The sequence below is a fragment of the Haliaeetus leucocephalus genome, unplaced genomic scaffold (assembly GCF_000737465.1).
Source record: "Haliaeetus leucocephalus isolate CR32 unplaced genomic scaffold, Haliaeetus_leucocephalus-4.0 Scaffold228, whole genome shotgun sequence".
Lineage (NCBI taxonomy): Eukaryota > Metazoa > Chordata > Aves > Accipitriformes > Accipitridae > Haliaeetus > Haliaeetus leucocephalus.
This window is the reverse complement of record NW_010972664.1, coordinates 9,850,657-9,869,470: the sequence shown is the minus strand read 5'-3', so window position 1 is coordinate 9,869,470 and position 18,814 is coordinate 9,850,657. Positions and strand designations below refer to the sequence as shown.

The window sequence follows — 18,814 nt, the reverse complement described above, 5'->3', positions numbered from 1 at the left end:
ATGAAAACCAAAGGCTTTTCTCCATAAGGGCAGACTTTTATGACCATCTGTCAAAATTTACAGTGATAAATTCAACAGTCATTTCTAGATAAAGAAATTGTAGACATGAAGTAGACCATTTACAAAGTCTTAGTAAGAGACAAATGCCTTAATCCCTTGGTGCTGCAGAAGTCATAAAATGAATTAGGCCTGTTTGTAGAATTTGGGGTGTCAGGTATTGCTGAGTTCAATTCAGATTTAACTTTTTTTATAGAGACTTTGGAGGTGCTGAAACGCGCATTAGATTATTTGTTTAGGATGTGAGGTTTTTTTTAATCTTACCATGGCAACATGCCTTGTTATTTGGAAATAATTGTAAAATTGCATTTTTGTTTATGCAAATATAAGTTGAGTGGATGTTCATATCACTCCCCCTTCCACAGATATAATCATATATAATGTTCATGATTTGTTCTTCTAAAGTAATGTGATGATACAATCAGGGATCAATTACATAGCATGAATAACGAATATAAATATCCAAATGTTTTGTGAAGCAAGTGGCTTATTTTTTCCTTCTGTCTTCATAAAGTCTGATTGCTGAAAAGTGTATGGAGTTGAAAAAATAAATATTTGGCAAATGAATTGCAAACAGAAAGGAACACATAAGCTTGAAAAAGTGATATGTAATGACATATTGAAGACCAAAGCTTTGGTTTTCAATATGTCTTATCCACTTAATTGTTCAAATGAAATACTATATTATTCTGAGGTTCCATTAGTCGCTACTTCCATTTCACTAGCTACAGGGGTTTCACAGTATATGGAGTAATGGTACTGAAGATACAGCTGGAATCAGTTGCCTTTGCCTCCATCAGTTCTCTCAATAGGTACAAGATTTACTCTTTCATTTTAAATAATTACATAAATTAAATCTCTCAGTGTGGTTTCTTGTGATTTTATGTAGCAAGAACAAAGCACAACATTTGGTTTACTGATCTTGCTTATTTACATGGTACAGTTGCATAAAAATACGCATTTCATAATCCAAATTCAATATAGTCTTCCACCAAAAAAAGCACAAGAACAGAATAAATCAAAGCTGCTTCTCACTTTTTCTAGTTAACACTTAATCCAGCAAGGTTACTCTGATGTAACTGAGGGGTCTGCAATGGTTGGCAATCCTAATAATAATAATACAACATGAGAATAAAGGGATTCACGTTGATTTTTCAAGTGAGAATGGGAGAAAGGCAATGTGAAAAAGGATAGTGTAAAACTGAAGCTTTTGGTATGACAATGTTGTCTTACATTCCAGTGAGAGATCAGCAGTAGGATTACAGCAGCCTTCCACTCTCAGGTGAACATGCATGTTTGCACATAAGGTACGGAAAGGCTAATTATATTGGCTTTGAAATAGCAGGAGCACCGTGAAAGTGTAGGAAAGCATAAAATGATATAGCAAAGAGCATAAATTTTAATTTCATTTAAAGAATGATCTTGTTAAGAAATAGGTAATAAGGTTCTCTAGGAAAAAAAGGTTGAATAAAAAAGGTGGGTAGTGGTATTATATGCAAAAGAACCACTGTTTGCTTCAATCTTGCTACCTCAGAGCCACAGGATTTGAAATTATATCTATCCAGGTAGTAGTAGGGAACAGTAAGGCTGAAACAGATAACTGAATCAGATTAGAAAACAGGGTAAGTTATTCCTTAAGTGTCTGTGTGTAATGTATGGAAAGAAAAATGGTGCTGTGGGGGAATTAGTTTTTGAAGATGCTCACTGGAGACCTCATGTAACTGGGAGTAAAACACCACCAAGTTACAGACAGGCAGTTACCCCATATAAAAAATATTGCCCCCAGTCTAATAATTCTGCAAACTTCTTAGGACTGACAAGGTGAATTTATTAGGAATGAGATGTTGGGTTTTGTACGTGAAAAATTATTCTGGCCAGTTCTCATTCACTAGAGGAGAACTCTAAGTGTGTTTGTGTGAGTGTGCAAATGCGAAAATGAAAAAGGTGAAAGTGGAAATTCCTTTTTAAAATTCTTGATTGGGAAATCAATCAATGAAAAAAGGCCAGTTTTGGATAACAGCTCGACCTACATTAGAGGTAACATGAAAGCAGAAACTAGAAATATAAGCACTTGTAATAATTAGTGGAAAAGAGAGGATGCATGTGGAAATCAATACATGTTAGAAAATGTGAAGTGTAGAAAAGTGAAAATAAAAGCTAAGTGTGTTAAGTAAAAGCCCAAGTCTCACAACACTCAGGATAATGGGAATTTCTGCATTGTTTTGTGAATAAAAACGTTTGTGTGAATGTTATTGAACTATTTTTAGAAAGATGCAGAAAATAAGGTGTTCAAAACTAAGAAAATTAGAAATTAGTAATTTATTCACATAATATGAAGAATATGAAGTGCTCCCCATCTGGCGTAAATAGTTCTCTTCCAAGAGTCCTGAAAGAATTGGCTGAGGAGATCTCTGGGCTACTGATGGTAAATTTAATGAGTTTGGGGACTCAGGGAATTCAAGAATATTGGAAGAGCATAGGTGTTAGAGTACGGGTTTGAAAAGAAAAGGGAAGCACCATTAACCAGGTAACTAGATTTTTATAAAAATCACAGCATTGGAGAGGATTCGAGAAGTCATTTAGCTTCCCCCTCTGCCCTATGTAGAAACCAGGTCTGACAGTGTTTAAGGTGTCTTAAAAGCCTCCTATAGTGGAGATTCCCCGCCTTCCCAATTAGTCATAACTATCCTTCTTTACAATTGTAGGGGTAGTAAGGATTTTCCTGAAGTCTAACATAAAACTCTTTTTACTGTAATTTAACCCTTCTTCCTTTTTGGCCATTAACAGAGAGAACAGATTATACTCTTCTGCCTCAAACAGCCTTTTTACACACTAGAAGATAGTGGATAGTCCTAATTTAACCTCCAAGGTAAAAAACTCCAGTGCACTCAGACCTTCCAGAGCACAGCCTTTCTAGAGATCTCATCATTCCCGTTGCTCTCCTGTCATGTCTTTGCAACTCATCCAGGTATTTTTTCAAGTAAGGCACTGAAAACCAGACAGAGCATTGCTGCTAAAGGCTTACAAATGCTGAAGAGAGGGGAAGGATTACTCTATTTTGCTGGCTATAATCCTGTTTATCTCAGTCAAACAGTATTGTCGATACTTTGTTTACTATATGGTTTGCTATGACTCAGAGATATTTTCCTAGCAGAATTGCTATCCAGACGGGTGCTCCTCATCCTTTATTACTTCAGCTCATTAATCGTGCCTAGACCAGATAGCTATTACGTGCAAAATAATGGAAATGCTGGAAAATGATTCAATGGATACATATATAATGAATGCCAGTTCATTTGTTGTATGGAAAATAGGCCTGGTCAAAAACCCCAAGCATTTAAGTAATTTTTCCCAGTTGATTACATGTTAATTGCCAAAGGTAACTTGCATTTTGCCCGTCTCCCTCTTCTTTCTGTCTTCCTCAAGCAGACAAGCCACAGAGCTTTAGTTTTTGTAAAGTATGACAAAATACCACAAAGTGTTTTGACAGTAAAAAGCTTACCAAATTTTTTAGTAAATGGATTTTCAAAAACTGGGGTCTAAGAAACCTTAAGGTAGTTTTCAGTGACTGTTAAATGACAGAATTTGAGATGTTCCTTATACACCATTCAAAATTCTAACTCGTCAACCTTTTTCATTAGTAACGTGGAAATAAATATAAAATTAATAGCTGACAAAAGAGTAGTAAGTAAAGACAGAAAGAGGATGTGCAGACAGGGAACAGCCTTTATCACTTAGTAAAGGTCAACCCTTAAAAGTAAAACTTGTTTTAATATAAACAAACAGATCTTTGTATGTTCAAGAACAAAAATGCAACCCAAACTGAAAAATAATGATGAAAAGGAGTGATTCTGTAACAGATAGTGATCTTGATAGACTAATAACTGCCTATGAGTGCAATGCTGCAGTAAAAGATAGGCTAATGTCACCTTGGATATATAAAAAAGATATAAAAATAGGCAGGGTTCTTTGTCTTTATATATATTGTTAGAAGGAATGATTTCAGAATACTGCAAGTGGTCCTGTTTTTAAAAATTAAAAAGACCATAAACCCTGAAAAAAAGTGCAGACACTTCAGAATAGAGCAACAACTCTCTTGAGGCCTGGAAGTGAGAGACTTTAGAAGCTCAGTGTGTTTGTCTTATAAATATAAACTGATTGCAGTCAATAAGTAAGTTCTCAGAGGGGGAAAAAAAAAAACAACCAAACTGTGCCAGTTTTGCCTGTTTCTGGGTGTCCTCTGTAATGACTGCCTGCCCTTCTGGAAGATACTGAACCTTTCCATGTTTTATTTGGGCGTCTTTTAGTCAGTGCAGATGAGAGATTCCGCACACCACAGGACGTCCGTAGCTCCCGAGTGCATGGCGTACGTTCGCCGGCTGAGCCGCAGAGCAGACAAATGGGGCCAACGTGCTGCCAGGCCAGGCAGCAAGTGTCCCCCGCTCCCAGCGCGGGGACCTGGCAAGTCTCTGCCGGCTCCGCAGTTGTCAGCTGGGGGGATGTGTTGGAGTGAGCTGGTCTGCAGTCCTGCCAAGTTGTCTTCTTCCGAGTTTCGGCATTTTTTTCTTGTTTTTTTCCTGCACTGGTATTTTTCTGCAGCTCCCTGAGTTACTAGTGTTGTCTTAAGAAATTAATGTCTGTTTGTTGTTCTATTTTCCTTGCAAATCTTTGGATTGCCCTCTATAGAGGTAACAGTGAAATGTATTAGTCCACAATGAGCGGGGGATCAGGCTGGGTGATCTGGTGGCCTATTCTGATGCGGGACTATGATTTCATGAAGTCTGCCAAAATTCTTTATTCATTTAAAACTGTTAGGTCAGACTGTCTGGAGGTGTGTAAAGAAAGAAGAGGAGAAAAGAAGTCGGTGAAATGAATGTTTGGAGGGCTTTTTCCTTGGTTGTACAGACAAGATTGTAGAGTTCATCTTCAGAACAGTATTTTGGAATTGGAATTAAAATTCCACAGTGTCACTCCTTGGAGCTCTGCTTATCATAATTTTAAATAAAACAGTTCCCTCAGGACTGGGCAAAACCTCTGAAAAGATTAATTTCAATTGTAAAGTCTAATAATAGCAGTGTAAGATATGTCCAAAAAAAAAAAGGAAACTGGAGCTCAATATGGCATAATGAGTTATAATAATGTAATATCTATTAAAGTATGTACTGGAAAACAAAGCTGAACACTTTTAAATTCTAAGCATGAACCGTGCAGTTAACTAAAACAATAGGTTTACAGCTGTATGCTTAAGTCTGTATATTATTGTGGGGCAAGTGACAGTATTACTAGCTCAGTTATTTAAGGAAGGACATGCAAGTGCTAAATCTAAGTTCTTTTTATCCAAAGAGAATTTTTTAAAGGACCTTTGAGTTCATTTTGAATCGTGACATGACTTTGTAATGGCAGACCTACACTCTTTCACTCTTGTTCACTCTGCAAGTTTTACTTTACATCACCTCAAAAAACTGGCTGCCACAAGTGGAGGTTGGATGTCAGAAATGTCAATAATTTCGCTTAGTTGCAACCAATTATTTATAGGTTTTTTCATAAATGTTAACTGCAGTTAGTTCCAGACACAACTTCTGCTTATGCTGGCAGCTAATAGCTTGTCCGTAATGGCCACTTTGCATGAAGTCTCATTTAAGAGGAATGGGGCTTTTTGTGGCATATAAAGGAATATAAATAAGTAAACGTAGGGACAAGAGTCAGTAAATAGAGCTTCCTGGTTCCATTAACGTTTTAGGGAATTTTCTGGTTTTAAGCATCATAGGTGTAGAGTCCACCATCTTTTTAGTCTCTTCGCATGTGAATAGCCAGTTCTTTTGAAACTTTCACTATTCTGCAGTCAGAGGAGAAACGTTCATTCCTGTATGTAATTCGGATGTATACATGTATACTTCTTAGTCTGGATTTCTTTGGCAGAGTGAATTTTCTGCCAAGTTGCTGCGAGTTGGAAATTTGTCTGCCATCAGGTCTGTGCTGCTGGGGATAGACTGCTTCTTAATTACCTCATTTAAAGATAGCTTGAGTATCTCTGTCCCCCACTGAAGTCTATCATGTAGATATCTCCAAATCACTGAAGTGTGCAAGGATTTTATTACTTTATCCATGTCCTCATTTGTCTAGCTGGCCCTGTTGATTTCACCACTTTACTGGGGTTTGTATTTCTTTGTTTACTTGATCTGCCAGTATTTGCACATTTTTGATTAATCATTATTTTATGTTTTGTAATACAAGTACTGTTGGAAAGACAGTCTTTTAATTTTTATGATTTCCGTTGCTAACTCTGAAGGTGATAGCATTCTAATTCTGGTTAGTAGTTGTTTGGTTTTTTGAATGCTCCAGTTTCTGGTTCTAACAGATTTGGTGGCTGTAGGTGAGCATATGTGAGCACATAAGAAACTTGGTATGTTAAAATGTTTCAAAAATTGGATTTTAACAAAACTCAGTTATTTGATGGGGATCATTTGGTAAATGTATACAAGAAATATTATTAGACCATGGTTCAACTAAATTTAAACTTAGCATACTTTCAGTGATGAATTTACTCTGGTTTTTATTTTTTTTAATGTATAGCTTTAAGCTTTCAAGTAGTACTTGATTAATTTAGGTAAGGAATTAATTAATTCAGCTCCACTGAAGAAATGAATTAGTTTTGTGTCCTGTGTTTTGGAGCTTGTTCTGTGGAAGTATTAGCTTTGAATACCTGAATGATGTTTATTAAATCATGGTCCTGCTACCACAAAAATTATAAAACTGAAATGCCACTTCAAGCCCCAACACTGTTTATAGAAAGAGTTCATTCCTGCCTGCAGATCCATACGTTTAGCAGTAACATATAATGGTTTTCATTTGATTATTTTTTTTATTTCTGTATTAAAGAATTAAAATATCATCAGAATAGCACTTGATAAGTAGCAAGATATAACCTCAGCTGAAAACCAAGTATATTTACAAATAGTCCATGTTTCCTGGGTGGAGAGAGGAGGGGAGAGGAGGGGAGATGGAGAGAAGAAAACAAACTCCTAAGATGAACTGAAATATTCTCAGAAACCAGTTGAGCTTTGGTCTTTATGAAAAGGAAATATCTAAACCCAGTGGCTTAATTTTTTTGGAGGTGACAGATCCCCAGTACATTATAACTTGAAGGTTTACAGAGCAAACTGCTGCATCACAGGCCAAGTGGGAAGACACTTTTCTGACTCTTCAACAAGAGTATGGTAGCCTGAAGCAAATAGAAAATACTATGACAGCTGTAAATCACAGCTTTTTAAGTAAGCAGAGGGCAGCAATAGTTTCAGTGGGGATAGTGATTCCATTTTTTGGAAGTAAAGCAGGACTTGTAAAAAATGTTTAATTTATCTTCAGGTTATTCACAGAGCTTCATAAAATGGTGAAGTGGTGAGGAAGTAGAGAGCAGAATAGTCCCCTTTGTTGAATATCCTTTTTAAAATGTCATTAGTTTCTTCAAATAAATCATTAAACTTTTATTTGATTAATGTTGAGCTTGTTACCTGACTGTAAATTTGCTGATAAGACTATTTCAGTTTCAGGTTAAAAATCAAAATGCATTCAAATATAGGGGAACTCTAATTGTCACTAATACAAAAGACAAAGGAAGATGCTAGGTCAGGTCTCCTCTAACAAGCTGGCAAGTTCATACATTTTCCATGCCAATGTGCCTTTTCCATAAGGCAGAAAACCATGACCTGGCTTCTGCTGCTGCTGCTGTACTGCTTTATAGAAACACATTATAGATGGCTGTACATTGGTTATTTGGACAAATAAAGAGGTGGAAGATGTGCAACAGCATAAAACCCCCAAATGTATGGATAGTGGTGTCATGTTCCAAACTAATAGCTTCATTTTTCTCCATCATTTAACCATCCAAATAAGAACTGGAATTTGTGGGCTGTAAGGGGGAACTGAGCGTTCAAAACATACCAGCTTGATAATTAAAATAAACTGCCCTATACAATATTTAATTTTATGTTTAAATCCTAATTTACATTTCTTAAATTAGAGGGTCAGATGAAACAATTCCATTAGAGGGCAGTAGTACATGTAGGTACAATGTCTCATGTACTAAATACTTAGTTTACAGTCAGCTTCCTTATCACTATGAGCTGTGTTCTGTATAATTTTTGCATTCTTAGTGAAAGGAAGAGAAACATTTTCTAATATACAAATACACTAATGCACATCCTGTCATATATTAAAAAACCAAGACGAATATGACAGAAGTGATGCAAAATACATGTAGCAGCTTTCAGCACTGTAATATTCCAGCTAAAATATCAGCTGTAAAGTTGTTAGTCTTTATGTGTTCTTTCTGAATTATACGATTTGTATATTGTATAACTTTATTCTGGGAAGTTATGTTTTAGAAAAAAAAATCCCACTTCTGAAACTCTGTTTTTCTTTATTTTATTAGCTTTAATGCTTAAGTCCACATGCAGACTTTCTAGATTTCCAGGCAAGGGATTGCAGAAATGTGCATGCTTATTCAGACACCTTTTAATGGTTAAGCATCAGTAGTGTATTGTGATTTGGCAATGATTTCTGCAAAAGATTTAGGTTTTGTATGAGTTATATCTTCTGAGACATTTGATAATGAAATGTAAGCCATGAAAGCCTAAATATTTAGTCTGTTTTTATTCATACTTAAAAGTAAAGCAGTACTTTTAATTGCTTTAATAGCTTTAAGCAGATGTACCTGGCTAATATGGCTAGTTCATGTCATACCAGTTTAATACTTTACTATGTTGTATATGTCTAATCCAAGCAATACCGCAAACATACCATTTCTTTTTCCATTTTCAGTTGTGTTACTTGATACTACAGCTGCCCTTGGAGAACTAGGATGGAAAACATTTCCTTTAAATGGGGTAAGTCACTCACCATTTTGGTTTTATTGTCTTGATTTTGGCATTCTGACACTCTGGAAGTGAATGGCTGTTATACCTGGGTGGATATTCTTGCAATATAGACTTGTCAGAAAGATTTCAGTTGTTCTCAGGACTGCAGCAGCCTGTGTTGTAAGTAAGAATAACAGACACAAGAATGACATGAGTACACATTATTATGCCCTTCTCTTGCTTTTCTGAGTGTTAAGAATCTATCTTACTTTAAATCTGATTCTAACTGTTGCACATCATAAATTTCCATATTAAAAATTCCTACACTGGAGGAATGTGTTATGACTATGTTTTTTGTGAAATAAAAGGAAACATCATTTTTATTTTATAACTTGAAACAAAACTTTAATGATTTAAGTGAGGATTTAATACAGACTAGCATCTGGTAAAATGGTCTCAGGTTAGCTAAACCAGAAAAACATTATAAATATCTTAATGTCATTAAACCAATGTAAACATTTAGAGAAAATATTTAAATGGTTTTGGGGTTTTTCCTGCACTGACCATTCTAGATTAACGTTTGCTATTCCAGTTTAATGTCTTACACGGGTTCACTGTACTGTTAGTAGAGATCGCCAGGAGGCACTTGACATGGCGTACAGGGCCCCAGAGTGTTAGAGGTGTCTGGCATACCTGGAGATGGTGTGGCCAGGTGAGCATGGGGAAGAGGAGCATTTTTACTCTTTGAAGTTCAGCCATCAGTGCTTTGCCAGTGGCTACACTTCCAAAACCCCTCTTCGCTTTCCACCCAGCTAATGCACATAACAGAGTATCAGAGGCATTTGTAGTTTCACTTTTTAATTAAGATACAGTATACAGGAGCATTTAACACCTATTGTATCAGCTTCTAGTTCTGATGTCACTGTACATATTGTATATCACTTATTTTTATATTAGCTAGCATTATCTCTTAATCCTTGTGTATGAGGCATATAATTACTTGCTTCTCTGAAATGACCTCAAAAAACACTTCTTCTGAGTGAAAAAATCTTGTTTCATTTTTAGTTATTTTATTTCTTGTGATCTGTTCCAGAAGGAAGTAAAAATTGTCTATCCTCAGCAGCTTAATAATCCATTTTTATAAAATGCCTTCTGTGTCTCTGCCCTCAGGGCTTTCAAGCAATGTAACATTTCTTAATCTCACCCTATTTTCAACTTTATGGATTAGTCTTTTTCAGGTTTTTCCAGTTCTTTATATTCCTAGACATAATTTCACTCTGTTACAAATACTTCTGTGCATACATTTTGTATGCATACATTTTGTATGCAGTCTCATGCAATCTGAGTTATAATGCTGAAAGTTTTATTTCCTTCAAAAATCCTAGACAAAACAAATACTGTCATACACTATGATGAGAAAATACAGCGAGGAATTTTTTGCTCTGGCTTTGTGATGAGCTCCATTGAATTGAACAGGGAGGCTGGCGTTTGGAAGGCACACAAGATACAATTTCAGTTACTCTGTAAATTCTTAAAAGCTTTAGTTACTCCAATAACAATAACCACAATATAGAAGCACAAACAAACCTGCACTCAAAGTTGATTTAAAACATAGCTATTACAACATAATCTATTTTGGTCGGTCATACATACCCTTAACGTTAGTTTTGCAGCATATTGAGGTTTTCAGGTGTCTTAGAACCTTTGCTGTGTTTTAAGAAATGGCAGCACTTACTAGAATAGAAGGAGTTTACATTTGAGTCAGTACTTGGGATTCAATTATTAGAGAATTTCCCAAATAAATACAGTTTGGTTTTTCAAAAAAGTAGCTAGAGTAAATATGTGGGAGAAAAGGGGTTTGTAGCATGAGGAGAACATACAGAATAAGGCTTCCTGGGACATAAAATAGGCAGAAGAGACTAGAGTGAGAACTGTGAGAGGAACTGGATAAATTAAGTATGGAGAGGTATTTAAGAGAAGTGTGCGTGTACTGTTAACTCAGAAAGAAAATATGTCTGAACTGTTGATGAATTAATCTAAGCTGTAAATGGGATAAAGATTCATGTGCACTATAACAAAGTAGTTTTTGAAAAAACTTTTTGGGAAGTTGCAGGTGAGAATACGTCATTTGGAGAAGCATGATCCGTTTAAGAAAGAGACTGTAAGATATTGGCCACATACAGCAGGTGACTGGATATGCAGACAAACAAGGTCCTCCATTTCTCACAGTGGAATGAAGGAAGATGCCTTAGGTCAACATTCCAGCAAAGGCTGCTGTGAGCAGTAGGACCTAGTGGCAATGCTGCACCTCTGAAGCAGTGCAGAAAGAAGGAACAAACAAAAAAACCCCAAATAAATGGTGGAGACAAATGACTTATATGAAATGAGAGTTATTTCACTCACTGATAGTTATGCAGAACTGCTGATTAAAATCAATGTTTGCTTTTTTTTCAGAGTTAGCGTCATTCTGACAAACTTCATTAAAATATAACAAATGTACATTTAGGTATTTGAACATAATGAAAAATTGCATAAAGCTATTAAAATATGAAAAGTTACGTTACTTTGGCTTATAAAATATTAAAGATACCAAAGTTAAAAACTAAACTGGAATGTATTTCTAAACTGCTTCTATTTAAGTTATTCTGGGATCTTGTACCTTATCCAAAGGTGAGACGAAAATTGAGCTTACAATACTCATGTAATTAACAGAATATGACATTTATATGCTTCTTCATGTCACTTGTATGCAATCTCTGAAACAAAAGGCCAATGTTCGTTTTAATTACTACTTGATTCTTATTAAAATGTAAGGCAAAACAGTGCTTTTGGGGTTGGCTATAACATCTATTATACTTGCTGATTTAGTAAAGAACAGTAAAACTGTTGTCTTTCTGAATCTTGTGCAAACATCAGATCTGTTGTTTTATGTCCACAGTGCTATCTAATCTGAGTTACTTATCTGTCCTACTATAATTCAGAATATGGCATAATTATTGGTGTGATTAAGATTATCACTGAAGAAATAAGAACCTATTTTGTCCCATGATGGGCACATCAACATTTTTCCTTTCCTGGAGGAGAGCGACAGGTTTTGGTTTGTTTGTGCTTTTGAGAGAGGTTTTTGTTCAGATACTGCGTAAATCTTACATGTTACTTTAATCAACCCCCCCCCCCCCCCGCACCCCGAAATGTGTGTGTGGTGTTTACGTGTGTAAGAAAAATGTCATTGACATGTAATTACTGCTCTGACAAACATTTTTGAGGTTAGGATGATGGGATGATAGTTTTTCTTGAGACTGTAACATTAACAGAAGTCATTAATTTACTGGCATACTCAGTCACAAAGAATGCTTTCATTAAATTAAATAGCAACTGAAATATTAATGCTTGGGATTTGGGTAATATTGAGTATGCCTCAGAGATTTTAAACTACCAGGCTAGGGTGAAGTAGGAGAAAAAATTAGGAGGTATTCTTTTGGAACTTGCAGAACCTTAACCTTCATCTCCCAGACTTTTTATTTATAGTAGATTTATAACATAATGTTTGCAAGCCTTCAGCAGTTTTGGTAACCTCTAGAGGTACTTACCCAAGCAAGTGAAGGTACAACACAGTAGTTTTGTATGTGGCATTTGTATGCAGTCCCATCATTTAGCTGCAAAGATGAGTCATGCACAACTGTGTTATCCATTCCTTGGTAACAAAATATGTGATTTTATTTTTTCATTTTCTTCCCAGTTATTTGTGCAACCTTCCTGAAGCATGAGAATACAATAGTTTTTCTTACAAATGTGTTTTCTTTATTTGCTTGTAAGACTTTTTCCTTGTATTTTGAACAGGTAATAAATTAAGTGCTTAGAGCTGCAAAAATGCAGCTTAGAACATTAATATCTTTGAGGTCAGTAAAATCAGCTTTTGTTGATTGAGTTCCAATTTAGCTTGTCAGTGATGGGCTGTCTAAAATTTCTACTTTAATAATGGACACATCTGATACTTCCTCTGTTCTTTGGGCTATAGTTCAAAATGACCGATTGATTTATGAAAAAGAATGTGCTATGGAATGAAAGTAGATCTTTACTCAACAAGCTGTCACTCCATAACCTTGAAAATGCAGAACAAGTTTTTTCGGATTGGTACAAAAAATGGGAAGGAACCCCTTTGTGTAGGTTTCAAAAGAGGATGTGGATGTGATCTAGTGGGCAGGCCAGTGGAGTTCATGAGAGCCATTATCCAGGGTTCCGGCTGGAGTCAGTTTGCTGACCTTGGGGACAGGATCATTTTTCCTAGGTTTTCTCACTACTGCCTGTGGTGCTGTGACTGTTAGAAGGGCAGGGTTTTTTGTAGGGGATTAAACACTGTTTAAGTGGTTAATGAGGTTTTGAAAATTAAGGAGGAAAGGAGAAAACCCAAAAGCCTGACTGAAATGTAGAGGTCCACAACCTTCACTTATCCACTAGCAGTAATACTAATAAAATAATGTATCTTGGGCAACTCCAGTTGTTGGGTTTTTTCCTTCTGACTTCAGTGTAACTTTTTTTAAAAATTATTATTTATTTCACATTGCATTAAGCAATGCAACACAATTTTGTGAGTAAAATTTGCTCATGAGCTATCGTTTGGAGACTATTGTCATAAGGGTGTGTCTATTCCTGATAAAATTCTACCTCTACTTAAGTCTAAGAATGCCTTATTTTGCATGAGGTGAATCTACTTTGCAGCTGTTAATTTGGAATAAAGAGTTCTTATTTGAAGAAGAAAATGAATAATGAAAAAATACTCTGCTTCTAACATTAATCTAAATTTTAACTTGCCTGTAGCCACTTCATAAACTCCAAAAACATTTTAAAATTAGCGTAAAAGGGCAAGGTGACTCATAACACAAAGCTGTGAGAAATTATTTACATGTGGAAGGAGCTTGTACAACCTACCTTGACTTGTCATAGTAGGCGAAATGTATAGCCTCAGCAGTAAAGAGCCTACTAGAAGTCCTCTAAATTATTTGACACCTGTGTGATGACACTATTTTAATCCCAGTTCCCACAGTTATTTGAACAGCTTCCTTGTCAACTGGTAATTTTCCTATTGATTTATCAACAAAGGTAATGCTGTTTTGAATATCTTCTTTCTTTGGGGCATCTTTTAATTTTTTTAATAACTCTAATACACAGTTTTAGGGGTTTTTTTCTGTTATGATTTTGTTGAGACTGGACTTGTCAAAGTACTGATTTTTTTTTTTTCCCATCAGACTGATTGTTTTACCGTCTCTGTTATACAAAGTAACTGTTTTACAGTAAATCCATCAGTCAACAATTCACTTTTTATCTCCTTCTTCGCTAATTAGAAGACATTTCTATGGTTTATGGTAACACATTTTTGAATGGCTAGTACTGTTTGTCACCAGTACTCACTCACTAATCTTTTTTCATGTTGTAATCAGAGATGATATTGAGGTTTTTCAGTGCCAACCTGCAAACATTTCTTTCAATGTAGCTGCATCCATCTTCACCTTCATTTTTTAACAGCTGTCTCTGAAGGTAATTGGGCCAATATGTCTTGGAACATTCTTCTACAATAATTCAGATTTTTAACTATTAATTTTCTTAAGTAGATTGATTATTTTTTAGAATTTTCCTACTTTCAAGTCACATAAAACCAAAACACTTCTAAAGAATGAGAGAGAAGCTTAGGCCCCTTCCTTTATTAAAACTATCTATAAACAAAACAATTAGCAAAAAAAATAGCACTCTCCACTACAAACTCATTGGATGCATAAAGAGTAGAAAACAGTGTAAGAAGTTAGCTAAGAAATTTGACTTAAAGAAAAGAACAAAGAAAGAAAGGCAGTACAACTTTACTGTGTGAAATGATAAGACAAGTATCAGGTTCAGCTTTAGGCACAACATACACAAGATAGTAAGAAGGAATATAAGGTGGGGAAATGATAAGAGAGAACAGAGCAAGTAATGTGAAAGTGGCAGAAGATAGCAAGATAAGCAAGTAAAACATAAGCCAGTATCTGAGATACAAGGCTAAGAAGTGTGTAGTGAAATCACTAATACTGTCCTGGTTTCAGCTGGGATAGAGTTAATTGTCTTCCTAGTAGCTGGTACAGTGCTATGTTTTGAGTTCAGTATGCGAAGAATGTTGATAACACTGATGTTTTCAGTTGTTGCTCAGTAGTGTTTAGACTACAGTCAAGGATTTTTCAGCTTCTCATGCCCAGCCAGGGCACCTGACCCAAACTGGCCAACAGTGTATTCCATACCATGGGACATCCCATCTAGTTTAGGAACTGGGAAGTGTGGGGGGGAGGGATTCGCCGCTCGGGGACTGGCTGGGTGTCGGTCGGCAGGTGGTGAGCAATTGCCCTGCGCATCATTTGTACATTTCAATCCTTTTATTACTACTGTTGTCATTTTATTAGTGTTATCATTATCATTATTAGTTTCCTCTTTTCTGTTCTATTAAACCGTTCTTATCTCAACCCAGGAGCTTTACTTCTTTTCCTGATTTTCTCCCCCATCCCACTGGATGGGGGGGGAGTCAGTGAGCGGCTGCGTGGTGCTTAGTTGCTGGCTGGGGTTAAACCACGACAAATATACAAACAGAAAGTGAGGTGAGTGCATTAAGCCTGCTCAGGTAGCAGTATGGCATCATAAGAAAAGGGTAGGGAGTGTATGGTAGACATGGTGATACTGAGTCTCTATGATTTAGTTCTGTATTTCATACTATCTTGTTATCTACAAGCAGAGAACTATGTTTTACAAAAGATGACAACAAATAAATTGTACAGGTTATAGCATTAAAGAAATGCATATTCTCCTCGCTGTAGTTCCCAGTCATTTGGATTTGTCTATGAAATAGAAACCAGATAAGTTATGTATATTTGTAAACATACAAATTTGTAAATACATATGGCCACTTCAGTATTGATTTTAAAGGTGATGGTGATTTGAACTTTTCGTATAGCATTGTGAATTACAATATCATCAGTACTGCTAGTCTTCCCTTTTAATACTGTAACTATTAGAACTCAATAGATATTTAAATTCTTTATGACCAGAAGGAACAATTCCTCAGATCGCCCATATATCAGAGGCTGTAAGATTTCAAGCCTCGCCATTGTGTTTACTCAGTAAGAAGTATTTCATTTAAGTATATCTTTTTAAAAGACATCAAGAAACCATAACTTCCCTTGGTAATTTGTTCCATTAATTAATTAAATCACTTTTAAAAAAAGGGTTCCTACTTGTCTGATTCTTCCTTCTCAGCCTCATACTCTAGTATCTAAATCAATGAAGTCCTTTGTTGCTCCTCCTACTTCTCCAAAGTTCAAGTCATTGTGTAGTTCTTTTTTGAAAAAATGGACACAAGTATGTAGTAGTTACAGTCAATTTCATTATTTTCTACAGTTACAAATCATGCCACTTTGCTTTACTGTTCTCCTGTTTAACCATCAAAGAGATCCCACTAGGCTTTCTCACTACAGTAATAATATTGGGAGCTCATGTTCAGTTGGTTTCCACTGTGTCTCATAATTGTCTTCCTGAACTGCAGTTTTATACCACATACTAATCTATCTGTTAGGTAAAAGTGGTATCCCTGCTCCTAGATAAGTAAATATACATCATTCTTCAGTGAGTGTTCCTGACCAAAATATTTATATCATTCTGTGTGACTTTTGTGATCAAAATATTTACCAAACAATTTACCTTTGAAAAGCCTCATTAGAAAAAACCTTAACAATATTTCATTTTTATAGCTAAAATATGGTATTTATGATGCTAGATGACTATACGATGTATGATAACACTTCCTAGTCTCTGTAATCTGTGCTTGAATATTGTAAACTACTTTTAATTATGCATCATGTGACACAATATAATGGCTGAAAAAGGTCACAGCATGTTATGTTCAATAAACCATCTTTATAAACACAGCTTGAGGTCAGGATTTGCGGGATGAATAAGATACTTCAGGGCATTTAAAACCAGAATTAAGAAATCCAGTGATATTTATTGGTTCCCAGTGTGCTCTGTGGTTGGAGAAATGTGACTTAGTGAACAAGGGATTGTAGTTCAAAGACATCCTTTGCTTCTTAATATAGTATATTGTGGTGGATTGACCCCAGCCAGGAGCTAAGCCCCTGTCCAGTTACTTGCTCACTCCCACCCCGTGGGCTGGGGAGAAAATCAGAGGGGCAAAAACCTTCAGGTCAAGATAAAGATAGTTTAGTGAGTGGGGGAAAAAAAATGTGATGCAAAGGCACCTATTCACCACCTCCCACCAGCAGACCAATGCCCATCCAGTCTCCAAGCAATGGCTACTTTGAAAAAACTACCATCCTCACCCCCCTGGCTTGATTGCTGAGCATGAGGTTATATGGGATGGAATATCCCTTTCGTCAGTCTGTGTCCCCTCCCCACCTCTCGCCCACCCCTAACCTGCTCCTCAAGAGGGCAAAGTGAGAAACAGAGACAACCTTGATGCAGTGCAAGCACTGTTCAACAACAGCTAAAACATTGGTGTGTTATCAGCACTGTTTCGGTCACCAGTCTAAAAAACAGCACCATATGGACAACTATGAAGACAATTAACTCTATCCCAGATGGACCCAGTAAACATAATTAAAATTAAAGTTGTGTGAAAGTCAACAGGAAAAAATGTCAATACCAAAAAAAAGACTTCTATCTGAAGGTGTCTCATTTTTTTATTCTAAGCAAATCATAGAATCATTTAGGTTGGAAAAGACCTTTAAGATCGAGTCCAACCATTAACCTAAGACTGCCAAGTCGACCACTAAGTCGTGTCCCTAGGTGCCACATCTACACGTCTTTTAAAGACCTCCAGGGATGGTGACCCCACCACTTCCCTGGGCAGCCTGTTCCAATGCTTGATAACCCTTTCAGTGAAGAAATTTTTCCCAATATCCAATCTAAACCTCCCCTGGCGCAACTTGAGACCATTTCCTCTTGTTGTAATGCTTGTTACCTGGGAAAAAGAGACCAACACCCACCTCACTACAACCTCCTTTCGGGTAGTTGTAGAGAGCGATAAGGTCTCCCCTCAGCCTCCTTTTCTCCAGGCTAAACAACCCCAGTTCCCTCAGCTGCTCCTCATAAGACTTATGCTTTAGACACTTCACCAGCTTCGTTGCTCTTCGTTAGATGCGCTCCAGCACCTTAGTGTTTTTCTTGTAGTGAGGGGCCCAAAACTGAACGCAGTACTCGAGGTGTGGCCTCACCAGTGCCAAAACCAGGGACAATCACTTCCCTGCTCCTGCTGGCCACACTATTTCTGGTACAAGCCACAATGCTATTGGCCTTTTTGGCCACCTGGACACACTGAATGATCTGTGGAACAAAGAACTGCAGCCATGTGGATGGATGTTGCAGAAGTAGCAAGAAGAAAAGTTTTAACTAAGAACTGAGGATATTTTTGAGAAAAAAAACACATCCAAAAGTCTAAATTCTTCCCTCTATTACAGCAGTTCATCTGCAATAAAGATATGTAGTTGCATCTATGAAAGCTCACCAGCAGGATTTCTGAGGTGTCACAGAGGCTGTGGTTTTACTAACAAGTTTAATAAAAGGTAGGGATTTAGCTGTCAGAACATTTAACAGGGATGAAGGAAAAAGAAGGAAGCTAATCAGATTTTCACACAATATGTAGAATTTACGATAAGACATTAAGAAAAATATCTGAAGTCACGTATTTGAGCTGTAATTTGGACATAATCAGACACATGCTTTGCAATGCCATATTTAGAATCCTTTTTGATGGTCAAGACATTGTATAAGGGAATAGGTAAGTTGAGGGGTATTTTTTTGAGATTGATGTCCATCTGCAGGGATTAAACAATTAGGTATGTCCAAGATCCAGTTGAATGTCTGCGAAGGCT

The 18,814-nt window shown here is 36.4% G+C and overlaps 1 protein-coding gene across 1 annotated transcript in view; it reads left to right on the top strand.

Moving 5' to 3' along the window:
• The first annotated feature begins 8,288 nt into the window (after positions 1-8,288).
• EPHA6 (EPH receptor A6) overlaps positions 8,289-18,814 on the top strand; it is a 531,573-nt gene continuing 521,047 nt past the window's right edge. The window contains exons 1-2 of the mRNA XM_010567652.1: positions 8,289-8,331; positions 8,878-8,942. Of these exons, the coding sequence (XP_010565954.1) occupies positions 8,289-8,331; positions 8,878-8,942 (108 nt within the window). The remainder of the gene's footprint in view (positions 8,332-8,877; positions 8,943-18,814) is intronic.